This window comes from Chenopodium quinoa, unplaced genomic scaffold, assembly GCF_001683475.1.
Source record: "Chenopodium quinoa cultivar QQ74 unplaced genomic scaffold, ASM168347v1, whole genome shotgun sequence".
NCBI classification, from domain to species: Eukaryota; Viridiplantae; Streptophyta; class Magnoliopsida; order Caryophyllales; family Amaranthaceae; genus Chenopodium; species Chenopodium quinoa.
The window spans coordinates 1,888,996-1,904,099 of record NW_018743906.1 but is presented as its reverse complement, the minus strand read 5'-3'; the positions used below and the strand labels follow the sequence as shown (position 1 = coordinate 1,904,099).

Genomic DNA, 15,104 nt, shown 5'->3' with positions numbered 1-15,104 from the left:
ATGAACATTTATGGATGTAAATATGATCATAAATCACAATCTAAATGAACATTTATTTATTAATAAGTGAATGGCCATAAATCAGTATTCCCTCTAACATCACTAGAGCAAGATTGCATATGTATCAATATTTTATACAAAGGAACTAGAGCTCTACTAAATATCTATGATGAATGAGCAATATGTGATCGGTTTCTTTTTTAAAGATGGTAATAAACAAAATATAAATTATTACTAATAAATCTTGTGGTTTTAGAGGAGGGAAATGCAAAGGATTGAGAAGGGGAAAAAAATGAAATTTAAACCACAATTGATGATGAAACTTACTTTTGGTTTTAAGGAGAAGTACATAATTATTTTTCATTTTTTATAAAGAGCATACTCGTAAAATTTTTATTATTGAACATATAATAATTTTAAAATGAACGTATTTTTTTTAATGGTTGTAAATGAACATATAATTATTTATAATCGACCATTTAATGGCAAAGCATTATTATAGAAGAAAAAATGTATAAATGTATATTTTTATTCTCATTATTGAAAGTAATTGAGAGGAATGACAGATGTTTATGGAAAAAATATTGATTACAGCTGAAATTATCATATACATGTTCAATTGTTCATAACATGTGAAAATGATTGAACATTTATCATTATTATGAAAATGATCATGTCTCAATATGAAAATGAACATTTATCATTATGCAAATGAACATAAATAATTTTGAAAATGAATTACCCAATTTCTTCTTAAGATACCTGTTTGGTTATTCTTATGAAGATAAGTCACAAAGCGACATTTTAGGCACTACTTCCCCTAAAGATAATCAATCCTAATCTACCTACTTTATTCTATTCTTGGGATATCTTATTGAACATTTAGGTTTTTGTTTATGAACATTTTGCATTTTTAATATGAGCATTATATTTATACTACTAGCTAGTTGTCTATTTTGTAGGATGTGGGTTACCATAGTGTTTTGTGTTATTTTTAACATCTTTCGGTAAAAATATGAACATATAATAAAATTTAATACTACTTCCAGTTCATATTATTTGTACTTTAATTTGAAATTTATTATATCTCACAAATTATTTACCGAAGTTGCATGAAATACGAACATAAGGAAGTATATAAATGAACTTTTATGTAAATTAAAATGAACATTCATCAAAAAAATTTTACATCGTGAACTAATTTTAGATTTCTATAATTAATCCTAAGAAATTGATCAAGCTATATACTACTCGTAGTATCTTTGTGCACAATTTTTTTACTATTAATTTTAAACATAATTTAGTTTTATAATCAACATTTGGTTTCCACAAAATAAAAGTTCAATAATTTTCAACACGTTATTACTTAATACGTATTATCATTTGACATTAAAATAAATTAACAACAAATTATCTTAAACCGGACATTAAGTTATCTCAAAATGAGCATTAAGTTATCTCAAAATGAACTATAAGTTATCTCAAATTGAACATCAAATTTCATACGATTAAAAAGTAATTGACAGATTATGCAAAGGTGCTCATGAAGCTCATAAAGAAAAAGTGGTCATTAATCACTTTTTGTAATAAATATGAACATTATATCATCAACTAATGAACATAATGCCGCTTTTTCAATGTGAACACACATGATTTACTTGAACAATTATATATATACTAATTTGATAAAAAAAAAAAAAAAAATCAATCCAAAACAACCAGAAAGATATAATAGTATACCAAATAATTATATCACCAAAAAGAAAAACTTAGCAAATACAAACAAATAATCCTTTTACAAAATTACAAATAATTAAAGAGTACAAAAACAATAATATAATCAAAACTTCTATTGCAAATTCATTTTATTTTACTACAATTTTTACCATGAATAATTTTGCTACAGTTAAATATGAGATTGAGATGCTTCAAAAAAAGAAATTAAAACAATTAATTTGCTGAAATTGCCTCCCGTTAATACTAACTTTCTCGAAATAAAAAAATAATCCAACATGAAGTAGACTAGAAGAGAGAAAAGGGGAGGAGAGAGAAAATTTGCTTTGATTGTTTGATTTCGTCTACAATGTCCAGTTGTCCACTATTGTTGAAGTTTTAGAGTTTAGGATGAGAGAGAAAATTGGAGATGAAGAGTATAATTTTTTATTTTATTTTATTAATTTATACAGTATATATATATGTGGGGTTATCTAGAAGGGTCATTTTGGTAATATAGTGGGGGGTGTAGGCATGTTTGGCTAAAGGGGAGTGTAGCCATAAAGAATTATTCAGAATAACTTAGAATTTATGAAACTTGATACCCTTTAAGGCCCAATTCGCCCAAACAATAAGAGTTTCAATTTTTTAATCATAATTTGATATAATTGTCATTAATGTGATACAATAGAACATCATGACAGTGGGTTTGGGATGGTTTTAGAGCAAATATGGGGTGGGTATGGGGCGGGGATGGATCCTATCTTGTACACGGCGGGGAGGATATGGATGTGGATATTGTACCCGTTGTTATGGGGGTGGGGTGGGGATGGGTGTAATACCCCTCATGATTGCTTAAAGAAATTTACTACTCATGCCAGCAAAATGCATGCATCTTCTTTTTTATAATTTGCTTCCTATTTTGGAGCATATGTAAATACGAGTGTCACCTTCTTCTTCTGAATTGTTCATTTATTTGAAATCCAAACACATAAACACAAACCTAGATATAGCTACCTTTTGAGATCTAAACAGTTCTTGAGCAATTCCTACCCCGAGTTCGGATATACAAATTACATAGGTTGTTGTGTCAAAAACCTTGGGGGTGTGTCACTAGGATATATGTAATGGTAGTGGCACGACACAACTGAGGGGGATGAATCTTGATTAATATGCTACGGTAACTCTTATTGTCTTTGATTTCAACATGTATTTTTTCCAACAATTTAGAAGCAAAATATTTATTATTAGATCTACTTAGGGTCTGTTCTGATTTACTAAACTGAACTGATTGGAGCTGAACTGAACTGAAGTGAAATGAATATTGTATGATAGAAGGAAATTAGAAATTGAAGTGAAATGAACTGAACTGAACTGAACTGAACTGATTAGAGCTGAACTGAACTGAAATTAAGCTGAAGAGAAAAGGCCCTTAGATCTGTCTAAAGTTGAGTTCCTTGACTGTACAAATTATAAGAGATGGTCACAAAGAATGCTGATTACTTTTGAACAAATAGAAGTTGATTATGTTATGTTTAAGGATGCTCCTAAATCTATTGAACAAACCAAAACTATGATTGATATTCCTAGTACTCTTGTTGGTGGGGGTAAGAATCTGATACTTCCCAGAATATAACTATTATAATTGTCAATGAATATGAAATTAAGAAATATGATCGTGATAACAAATTCGTTAGGGGTCATCTTTTGAATCTTATAATGAAAAAACACATAAAGAAGTTAACTATGTTCCGTTTAGCTTTGCTACTAAACTTGTCTAGTCAGTGCTTTGACTATTTACAATCCAATCTACACATGGTTCCCTTTGCACAGATCGAGGAGCTAATGTAATAGAGGATACCTAGGGTGTAGGGAGAGATACATAGTCTAAAAATGACGTAGTATAGTATAAGAGGGGGAGTAGGGAGAAATACATAGTGTTGGATGTAGGTAAAAATTTGTATACTTTTAAACCTCCTTTAATTTGAGCAGCTATTCAAATACTTTACGTATAAGGCATTGGGCTATACGTAATAATTGGGCCTCCTTTGGCTTTTAAGCCTTTTTTTTTTTTTTTTTTAAGTCCTAAAAGGACACTAAATTTCATTAATGTAAGTCATACGGCATCTACAATTGACAATGAACAATAATGAAAACGAATTTAACAAAATCAAACAAGAATTAATCGGGGAAGGGCTAAGAATACAAATACATAAATATAACAATTCGGCATATTCTCGATTCGTTGTCTCATACAACTTTTTGAGTGGATTCGTCATCACTTCGCAAATTTGTGAGAAAGTAAATTCTTGTGTTGATTCCGTAACCCGAATCTGAGCCACAATCAATAGTAGCCCCACACAACCGGAGACCAAATTAAGCACAAATAAAACCTTGTATTTCGAAGGAGTACGAAAAACCTTGTCTTTCGAAAGAGATCGAAAAAACCTTGTCTTTCGAAGGAGATAAACCCTTTCTTTCGAGGGAGACATTATTGTAACCTAAAACAAATTAAAAAGCTTACAGGAAAATAAAGATTGGGGCTTTCCACCGGTGAAATCCGATGGAAGCCCCTTAAAATTAACAAAGGAGACTAGGTTTAGGAGAGAGAAGAGAGAAAAGGAGGCTAGGGTTTTTTACTGGTTATTATTTGGCTATTAAGCTTAAACACACAATCAAGACCTTATTTTTTTTTAACCATGGGCTTGTTTGGTAAATGGTTTTTCATTGGCTTTTTGATTGACTTTTGGCTTTTTCATTTGGTCAAACATCCAAAATTTGTGTTTGGTAAATGGTTGAGACAGCTGAAAACCTGGATTTTAAGCCAAAATGAAAAAGCTACTTGGAGTAGCTTTTATCTTTTAGCTACCTAAGTTACTAATAACATCCAACAACCAATTTTACCAAACATGTTTTTAGACTAATAAAAAGTCAAACAGCCAATAAAAAAGTCAATACAACTAACCAATCAAACCAGTCAATAGCCTTGTCAAACAAGGCTCGTATCATTAGAGGAGGCCTGCCTAAGCCAATACTCGAACAATGGAAAAGCCACATTGGAAATTGTGGGGTTAATAAATTTCACTTCAGATCCAACAATTAGAGTTATATATACTCCCTTGTTCCTAATTTTTTTACCCCATTCTTTAAATATGGGTCAAATTTTAAAATTTTGACCATAAAATACTCCTAATCTATAGTGATAGGGTAGTCATGTGAGACTTTGTTGGACTTATCTTATTGTATTCTTCCTCCGTTTCCTTTTAGTTGACACGTTTCTTTAGTCACGTTTACCAATGCACAACTTCAACCATTTATATCTTTATTTACCGATAAGTAAAAATTATGAAAAGTTGAAATTTTAAAAATATATATCATGACGAATCTAACAAGATCCCACGTAACTACATTTTTCATTACGTACAAAAATCAAAATACGGTCAAAGAAAAGTGTATGAATAGTGCTAAAATCAAAACGAGTCAACTAAAAAAAACAGAGGTAGTATATTTTTATTAATATTTAGTTTTAATAATTTTTCCATGTATGAAAATAGAAAAAACCATTTTGAGATGAGTCTTGAAGACCGCGATAAGTTAAATGGGACAAAATATTAGGGACAGACTGATGGAGGGAGCACATAGTAAAGTTTCGTGTATTTCTAAAAAAAAATTAATTTATGATGACTTGACCCAAATTAAAAATTAATGCATATTTTGGACCCGCTAAATGACTAAATACTACCTCCAATTTTATTATTTGCAACTTTGGGGTATTATTTGTGAGATATAAAATATTTTAAAGTTGTAATTAATAAAAATCGGAGGTAGTATTATTTTTGGTTTTGCCACTCCCAACTTAAGTGCCATATTTTTTTGAACTGACATATAAGACGATATTTATTTTGTTCAATGAAAAATTTTAGTGGAGCGAAGTTAGCCTATTAGATTAGATATAACATACAATCTAAGTAGAAGTGTTAATTCAAATCTGAATTTAATTTTTTTGGATCGATTTGAAATCAGATTAGTTTTTGACACCTCTAAATACAAATCCATACATCACAGCATTATCAATTGGATGGGGTTTTATATGACATTTTCTTGTCTAATTGATGCATGATGGAATGACTTTAGGGTGGTCCAAGTCGTCCAACACAAAACAATGATAATATCACTAGCTCATGAAAGATGCAACCTGATGAACTTACTATATAGACAAACAACAGCCAATGGCCCAAAAGTCTTGGATCATTATTGCACTTTGCACCTCAAACATAGTACAACCAAAACCCTCAAACCTAGCTTTTGGAATTTTGGTTCATTTGCTTTCTACTTTCTTGCATAATTATGTTGTACATTTCATAATACACAAACACACAAAAAGTTTCTGCGCAAAACAAAAAGAAAATCCAAAATTAGAGTTCTTGCAAGGAAATTGCTACATTTAATATATTAATCCGTATTTAAGTAATTCGCCTAAATGATACAATGCTACACAAACTAAAAACAAATTATTTTTGAAACTTAGTTGAATTGCACTATTATTATAAATGGTACTGCATTACTAATTCACTAAATGAAATCTGCTACAGTACTAACAATTTTTCCTTCATATACAACATATACTTCATAAGTTAAATTACTTATATAATTATTGTACTCATGTATATGTTCACTTTATATAAAAACAAAGAATTTTAAAGTTATGTGTATGTATTATATGGTGTTACTCATGTATATGTTCACTCTATCTAAAATTAAATAGTTTTAAAGTTATGCGTAATTGACTGAGAGTGTATGTACGTATATATTATATGGTGTTACTACATTAAAGTTATGTGTGATTGAGTGATTGTGTATATATTATATGGTGTTAGGACATGTTCTCTTCAGGTTATTTTCAGTTCAATTCTTAATTTCCTTCTCTTATAAAATATTCAGTTCAGTAAATAAGAACAGGCCCTTACTACACGTTGTTTTATCCATCACTCGAGAATGTTTATGTTATGAATTTCGTGCTCATAAATAAGGCTAATTTTATTATCTTCTAAATAACTTCCATTATACCATTTTAAGCAAGAAAAAGAGAGAACACTAGGAGTTTATTAGACCCTTCTCACGAAATACATTCACGATGCGACTTTCTCTTTTTGATCGATTATCACATGATTATTAGAAGTATTCGGCACCAAAGATGAATAGTACATGAAAAAATCTATTGTAAACATATTTTCGTGACTTTATGACAAATATAATCCATAAATATAATTGATCGAAGAGTCAAGATCTATAACAAGACTATAAATCCTAGACGAAAAACATAAATCAATATCTAATTTTAGGTAGATTAAAATGACATAAAGATACAACAAAGAATTCAAAAAATTAACCTTACAAATAATATATAGTACATGTAATTGGATGGAAATTTCCCAAAATAAATAGATGCAGAGAGACGTAGCTAGTATCGTTTAAAACTGAGATTGCAATGCTGAATTTCTCAGAGCACGCGGCTTATATTGTAACCTAATTTTAGCTAAGTCTTATTTATTTTTTTTTATTTTATTTTTTGGACCATCCTTTATTTCATGTACTATTAAGCTATCGTCATACTTAATCATTATAAACTTCAAACCACTAGCTTTTTGTCCCTATTTATATTTTTTTGATACGAATGGATTATTTGAGACAATTTTAGAAATTAACTTATAATGAGAATTTTAGGTTTCTTTCAATTTATTTACTTTTTTTGATATATATTAAAAGGGGACCAGCGTTTATAACAGTAGATGAAATAATAGTTGTGATGTTTGTTGAAAACCACATATTTTTGTTGGTTAAGTAATCATTGGGTTAATATTTTCATCATTGTATGGAATAGCTGTTTTGGTATGTGAGGGTTGGAATGTTGGAGGCTCTAGTTGAGATAATTTGATCATGTATAAGTGTGGTAATATGACAGTTAGGGATTAGGGGTTATAAAGAGCAGATCGAGTTAAACCTAATACGAGTATGAGTTTGGTTTAGCTTAGCTCGGTGTGTTACGATAACAATCCTAACTCAAACAATGTTCGAGCTTGTAGAGTTTGAAAATGTCATGTTTGACAAATGTTTGTTACAACTTAATTATGGCCGAGTTTGAGTTTAGCTTGAAATCAAACTCAAACCAACCTAACTCAATGCTATGTTCATTTAGTAACTCACTAACTTTCTGATCATCTAATTTTCATTAGTTATGAGACTTATAACTTAAACTTAAATTTTGAGGAAGCTAAGTACACCATTTTGATTAATCTTAAATTCGAGATACGTAGGGAATTGAATAAATTATTATATTGTACAGTGTAGTACAAGTACAACTTAGCTTTGTATGCATTGATAAATGTCATATCATTTCATGTTTTTTCCTTGAAATTCTCCGTAATATATTTTTGATTGTCGTTAAGCTAACTTAAAACGTAGTTCAACTCTTTTTGCTTTAAGGCATTTTGGGATCTCCAAAGGCCACGACTTAAAACGTCCAAGTGCCCAACATCACACACGATTCTCTCACTCATCCTTAGATAAAGATTTGATCTCAAGTCTAAATACTACACGGAAAGATCGAATAAAAAGTGAAAACGTCTACCACCACCACCACTAGCCACTAGGCTAGAATCACTCACTACACACTTAATAAGACATAAAAGAAGAGCATTTATTACTCACATCTCAAACTATAGTAGTACACCAAGGAGGAATTTGGTAGAGGTAAATGAAGGTTGCACAGCAGCACACAAGTGAAAGGCAAAAAGAAAGAGATAAAGAAAAGGTTGGATAAATAATAATAGTGTGATAGGTGAACCCTGGCCTTAATCCATCCCCAAAATTATGCTGACATTTTAAGAAATTATACAAACTAAGGGCCACCAATTGTATTTGAAAAGAGAGATAAATTACATGTTGCATTTATTATACATGCTTTCACCTCCCTCAACTTATACATCTTACTGAGAGAATGGAGACAGACCGACCTTTGTCTGTCTTCAAGTTCAATAGTCCTTTCAACACTTTAATTAAGATAGCTCTTGTGCAACCATTTCGCTTACTGCGCCATTGTAGTTGTCAAGGCTCCAAGTGAACTTTTACTCCCTCTATTCCAAAATATAGTTAATTTGTATTATGTATTGTATTAATTAGTTCACTTTTCTTTTGTTTAGGCTTTTGAACATAGTTCGTTCTACCATGTCATGTTATGCAATGTTAAACGGTCATTTGTTGCAGAATAATTTTCCTTATCTATCATTTTGAATTTGTTACACTTTATGAAGCGAATATCACTTTAATAAAATCTAACTATGGATTAGTCACTTGGTAATTGGTAATTGGTACTATTAGTCACTTTTTTCTCAAGTACCCTACTAACTTTGATTTCAATTTCAATTAAATCTTCCAATTGATAATAATACAATGGAAATCCTGTACCCCTTCAACTCATATTATAGCACTTGTTAAGAATGCATACACTCTTTCTTTTCTTTTTTTTTTGACAACCAAAATGCATACACTGATACACCTAGTTTTGAATGTATTATTTCAACTCCTAATTCTTGTTGTACATAAATTTATTATCCGCCAATTACTTTTGTTTGTGTTGATTATATTCTACCCCCGAAATTACCCTTTAATCTATTTCATCTAATTAAAACATGCAATATCAATTAATTACAGAAATCGAAGTACTAAAATAAAATTTCAACACCACACGATGAATTAACCCATATAATGAAGACTTAAAAAAATATTAATAATAATCTATCAACACCATGCACAAACTACTTAATTAATACAACAATCTAACAACACATAAATTTAATAATATAGTACAAAACAAAGATTCCACAAAGTACATAACACAATCATACAACAACAATCACTAGCTAGAAACAAAGTTTTTTTTTTTAACCCTAATTAAAAAAGAAATACACAAATAAACTTACAACAACAATAAATAAAAATAAAAACAAGTAGTAGAAACTAACTCATAGTACCAAACAACCTAGATAACATACCATAGTACCATACCATAACCCTACTCACATCAAACTCTGATTAACACACACATAGAATAGCCTACCTAAAGCTAAAGCTAAAGGCCCCCAAAAGTCAAACCCACTCAGACAAGCAATGCAAGAACACCATGCAGACTGATTAGCAAGCCTTGTCATTATCAGTAACTCCACATGCAGTCTAGCTCACTCCCACCACCACCACCACCACCACCTATTCCCACCCTTCCACCACCAATGTAATGATCAAACCTGACCCCGCCACCGCCATTGCCACCACCCCATGTTGCATTAGTACCTCCCATCATCACATCTAATTCACACCCGCCTTGGACTGGTGTTCCCCCACCGACCCAAGGGAGGTGGAGGTTGTCCTGGAGGGACCTTAGGCTAGGGAAAACCGGTAACCCTACCCCGGATAAGGTAAATGAGTTACTACTACTACTAGTAATACTCCTAGGAGGTGGAGTGCTCATCATTGGTGGTGGGGGTGCAAATGTGAGCTCAAAAGGGTTAAAGTTGCTAATAATATTATTAGTACTACTAGTGTTGTTTATATTTATGTTGTTGTTGTTGTTGTTGGAGAAACAGGACACGTGCTCTTTCTTGATTGGATTGTTGGTGGTATTGTTGGATTCGCTCCCATCGTCGTAGGAGCAAGCCTCATTCAAGGCTCCGCCGTAAGGGGAGGAGTCCAGGAGTGGTGGAAGCTGCTGAGAGATTGAGATTGAAGCTGAGGAAGGTGAGCTGCATGCATCATTGTTACTACTATTGTAATTGTAGAGGCTGCTCATGATTCCACTGCATCGAGTTTTCTTTCCGCCTCCGGTGTTGGTGGTGCCGGTGCTTGTTGTTCCGATTCCGTTACCGATCTTTTGAAACACCCTTGAGATCACCCACTCATCCTATTAACAAAATTTCATACAATTCAAGTATTAACAAATGTGCCCTAGTACAAAATTAGTGACAATTATCATGTTCAAAAAAAATTAGTGACTTATCAAGACTAATACTCGTATCAAAAAAACGTTAACCACATGATACAAGATTACAAGTATACAAATATGATCTAATTTAAAGACAAAAATAAGTTGTTAAGATTATCTCATGATTTAACTCAAAAAAAAAAAAAATCCATTAATTATTTACATTTATGTACTTGATTTTCACTACTTTAATTTAGTACCATAAAATATAGTCTCAAAATCTTTTGATTTAACTAAGTCATCATAACATTGTGAAAACTACAAGGTAACAAAATATGAATATAATTTCACAAGTCATTCATGATCTTCCTGAAATAAAAGATATCATATCAAATGTCAATAATTACTACCTGATGAGAATACTCAAGTAGTGTTTTGCTTATTTCACTGAAAATGATTGTACCATGAAAAATCCTTTCAACTTCTCTCATTTTTCTCATCAATTTATTCACACAATGCAATCATAGTAGTACTTGCTAAACGCATGCAAAACAACACATCACAATTTTTTTTTTAACAAAAAAAACAATTTAACCATATTAACTAATTCTAACACACACTTCATATGTAAAATATCAACACCTACACCACGAGTAACGAAATTTAAAACTAGTAACGTGACAACTAAATACGTACCTTAGAGGTGCGAGAAAGGTAGTGGTAAGAAAATTTGCCTTCGAGGCGGTACTCATGCATAACCCAGTTACTTTTCTCACCCTTAGGAGCTCTTCCCCGGTAAAACACCAAAGTCTTCTTCATTCCAACCAATGCACTTGTTTTGGAACTGTAAATTTCCCGGTCTTTCCCGGTTGCCTTCCAGTAACCAGCTTCTGTTGCCCGGTTAGTCCGTAACCCCGTTGGATATTTCCTGTCTCTTAAGCTGAAGAAGTACCACTCCTTCTCCCCCATCTTCGCCTTCTCTACACTCATCACATAATATATAGTTTAACTTTAACATTTACTTGTATAATTCTTTGGAATATTAAAATTCATGTTAATATAATGTTAGCAAAAATAGTACACTACGAGTAGTAAATTTTTTCATTAAGTTTTATGTACACTAGATGAGAAACTTGTACATTATATATGATCATGAAATTTTATTAAAACTACAAAAAAGAAAAAAGTCAAAACATACATCAACGATGATGAAGCTAAGCAAGGTAGAAAAGTTAGTACTTGGTAATACTATAATAAAAGAAATTACCCGGACTCAACCATTACGTGTTACAAGTTTAAATTACACTATCAACGAGACAACAAATTCCGAACAAATAAAACACAAAATAAGAAAAGAAAGAGAAATACCAGGAAGTTCCCAAGGCTCACACTTGTTAAGATCAACTTCAGCAATAGCTCTACCACTAAAATTACCATCAAGAACTTTCTTAAGCAGATAATAAGAAATAAGTTCTTCATCAGTTGGATGAAACCTAAACCCAGGTGGTAAATTCGACTCACTGTTATCAAAATGAAGAAAAAAAGGTTGGTCCATTTTCAAACAACCCACAAAACCAAAAATAAAAATAACCCAAAGTTTTTATGAGAAATTTTTGAAGCAAGAATTGTGAGAATTTGAAGGGGTGTTAAAAAGGAAGAGTTGTGGTATGGTAGGGGCCCGAAACCCAATATACTGTGGTTTTTTCTGTTCTGTCCTGTCCTGTTTTTTTCTTTTTTTTTTTTATTTTAATTTCTCTAATATTTTTATTTTAGAGTATTTATTTATTTATTTTGTTATTATTGTGATTTTTTTTTTATTTAAAAATTTTGTGTGCACATTTATGATTTCCGTTGGCTTTAGGTAATGATGTATGACATGAAGAGAGAGAAAGGGAGTATGCGTGCGTGTGTTAGGAAATTTGCAGAGGGTATTCCTATCTGTCAGTGAAGAAAAATATGAGCTTTTTTTTATTTTATTTTATTTTTTTGTATTTTTGTTAAATTTATTTTATTTTCTTGAATTTATTTATTTAATTTCTTAATTTTTTAAGTTTTGGGGATGAGGGGAAAATGAGAGAAAGAAAGGGAGGAGATTTTAGCAAAAATCGATAAAGCTGAAACAATATCTCAAAAATGTCAGCATAGTACACTAGGATTTTTTTAATTTTTATTAATTATAAAATTTTAAAATATATATTTAAAAAATAAAGAAAATAAAAATTGAACGATTTCCCTTAATATTATTGAAATAGAAATTAATTCTCATTATGCTTCGTTTTAAAAATAAATTCTCAAAGTAGTGTCCACGTAGGATTGGTTTTTGGTTCAGCTTAAAACCGCTAACGGTATTAGCGGTTTTGCAATTTTGGTAAAATAAAGTCAAAGAAACCTGTTTTTATTGAAAGGCGGTCTCTTTGAAGTTATAAGTGTAATTGTCGGCACTCTCTTTTTTTTGTTGTGGGCTAAGAATTAACAAGGACGCAAAGAGACCTGTCGCTGACAATAAAGTCAAATATTTCTTTACACAAATATTATAGGAAATCGTTCAATAAAAATTTGGTAAGAAGTGAAATCTTTTAGATGGGAGCAGAGGAAGGCAGGGCTAGTGTGTAAGGGGGGTAAGGGGTAGTCTGAGGTAATGTAAGGTAACTTTAAATTATTAGATAGGTGAGGTAAACTTAAGGTAAAATATTTGTCTTTTGAGTGTATAAATTTGATGAGCTTGGGATTTTCAATTAATTTTTTTTACTACTCCAATATTTTATCAGTAGTTTGCATTTGCATTGGAACTTTTGGAAATTTATTTTTGTCCCTTATATTGTTTATTTATGTCTAGAGTTATTTAAAAGCCGGTTCGAAATGAAAAAGAAATATTTGTGATCATACTATAAATAGCTAATATACCCTTATTTTTTAACTTTTACTTTTTATTTTTATGTACAATCATATGGACAACTTTGTATTTCTACCTTTCTCTCTCATTTTTTTTCACTTTCAAATATTTTGTGTCAAACGCTTACGATGCAATAATAAAATAATGAAGGAAGTATTAAACTTAAATCAAACTATATTCACATCTTAAATTTCTTACGTAGGGCCTGTTCATTTTAGTTTAGCTCCAATCAGTTCAGTTTAGCTTCAATCAATTCAGTTCAATTCAGCTTTTAACTTCCTTCTCTCATAAAATTTTTAGTTCTGTTATGCTCAGTTTAAAAATGTGAACCGACCCGTAGTATGCAGTACATGTTTGAACTATGAACCATATTATTCGCGGCTTAATATGTGAGAATAATCTTGCTTTATAAATGAAAATTGATGGAACAAAAAGAAAATATTTACTATATATAAATCTAATTATTCCAAATAATCTTTAATTTTTACTTTTAATTGTTTTAAATTAATTTATTTTACTATTACTTTTTTTTTTGGTTTATAAGAGCCACGAAGGCGGGGATGAGAATCGATCCCAAGAATCGGGACTTCGGGAGAAAAGCTCTAAGCCCTCTTATCACTTGAACTATACCCCACCTTTTATCACTTGAACTATACCCCACTCTCGTTTTACTATTGAAATAAAACTCCAATTGTTCACGACTTCACGTGCATATAAGTATGTGACACTCTCAAGTCTCAACTCTTAAAGTCTCCACCATTCATGTTAACAACTAATTATAATCACATAGTTTGATATCTATTTTATTTTTTTTCATCTCTATCGACCAATAATTTAATATTTCATACATATAGATCTACCTAATATTCCCTTGCTACATTATATTGTGCAAATATATGAAGTTATTTGTTTGAAAAAAAACGTAGAATTTTATACATATAACAATTCTTAAAAGTTTATGAAATTGTTTAAAGCACCGTGATTTTGTCAAAAAAAAATTTATGAGAAGTTTAGTTTTCCATGATCCATCAAACATTAAAAAATAAAATAAAATACTTTTATATGTTACAATACTTGTTACATATAAAAAGTGGTATTTAATTGATTTTTAATTATTCTTCACGTTTTTTGAAGCTCGGTAACTTGTATTATGTTCAATTTTCTTTTAAAAAAAGTTTAATACTCTGGGTGCGTTATAGTCACCTGATTTTCACTAATCTGAACTTATTTGAACTTAACTTATCTGAACTTATTAAAACTTATTTTAGTTGTAATTTGAACTTGCACAACCTTTATCAGAACTTATTTTTCCTGAACTTAACTTATATTAACTTATTTGAATTTTATTTTGACAATTACCACCTTCTGTTATGTCCATTTTAGCAATTACCACCTTCTATTTTTTTTATTTAAATTACCACCTTCTATTTTTCAAAAAATCAAAAGTTACCACCTTCTTGCCTCCCCAACTACCACATGACGTCATTTTGGGCTCATTCTTTCCCTTTCCTCCCTATTTCCCTC

At 30.7% G+C, this 15,104-nt stretch overlaps 1 protein-coding gene across 1 annotated transcript; it reads right to left on the bottom strand.

The window, feature by feature from the left end:
* Nucleotides 1-9,029: 9,029 nt before the first annotated feature.
* On the bottom strand, nucleotides 9,030-12,981 carry LOC110686961 (protein CUP-SHAPED COTYLEDON 2-like). The gene is made up of 3 exons (XM_021863586.1): nucleotides 12,056-12,981; nucleotides 11,384-11,667; nucleotides 9,030-10,666 (listed from the first exon to the last, which is right to left on the bottom strand). Exons 1-3 carry the CDS (start codon nucleotides 12,240-12,242, stop codon nucleotides 9,923-9,925), a joined length of 1,215 nt encoding a protein of 404 aa, XP_021719278.1. The 5' UTR covers nucleotides 12,243-12,981; the 3' UTR covers nucleotides 9,030-9,922.
* Nucleotides 12,982-15,104: the final 2,123 nt, after the last annotated feature.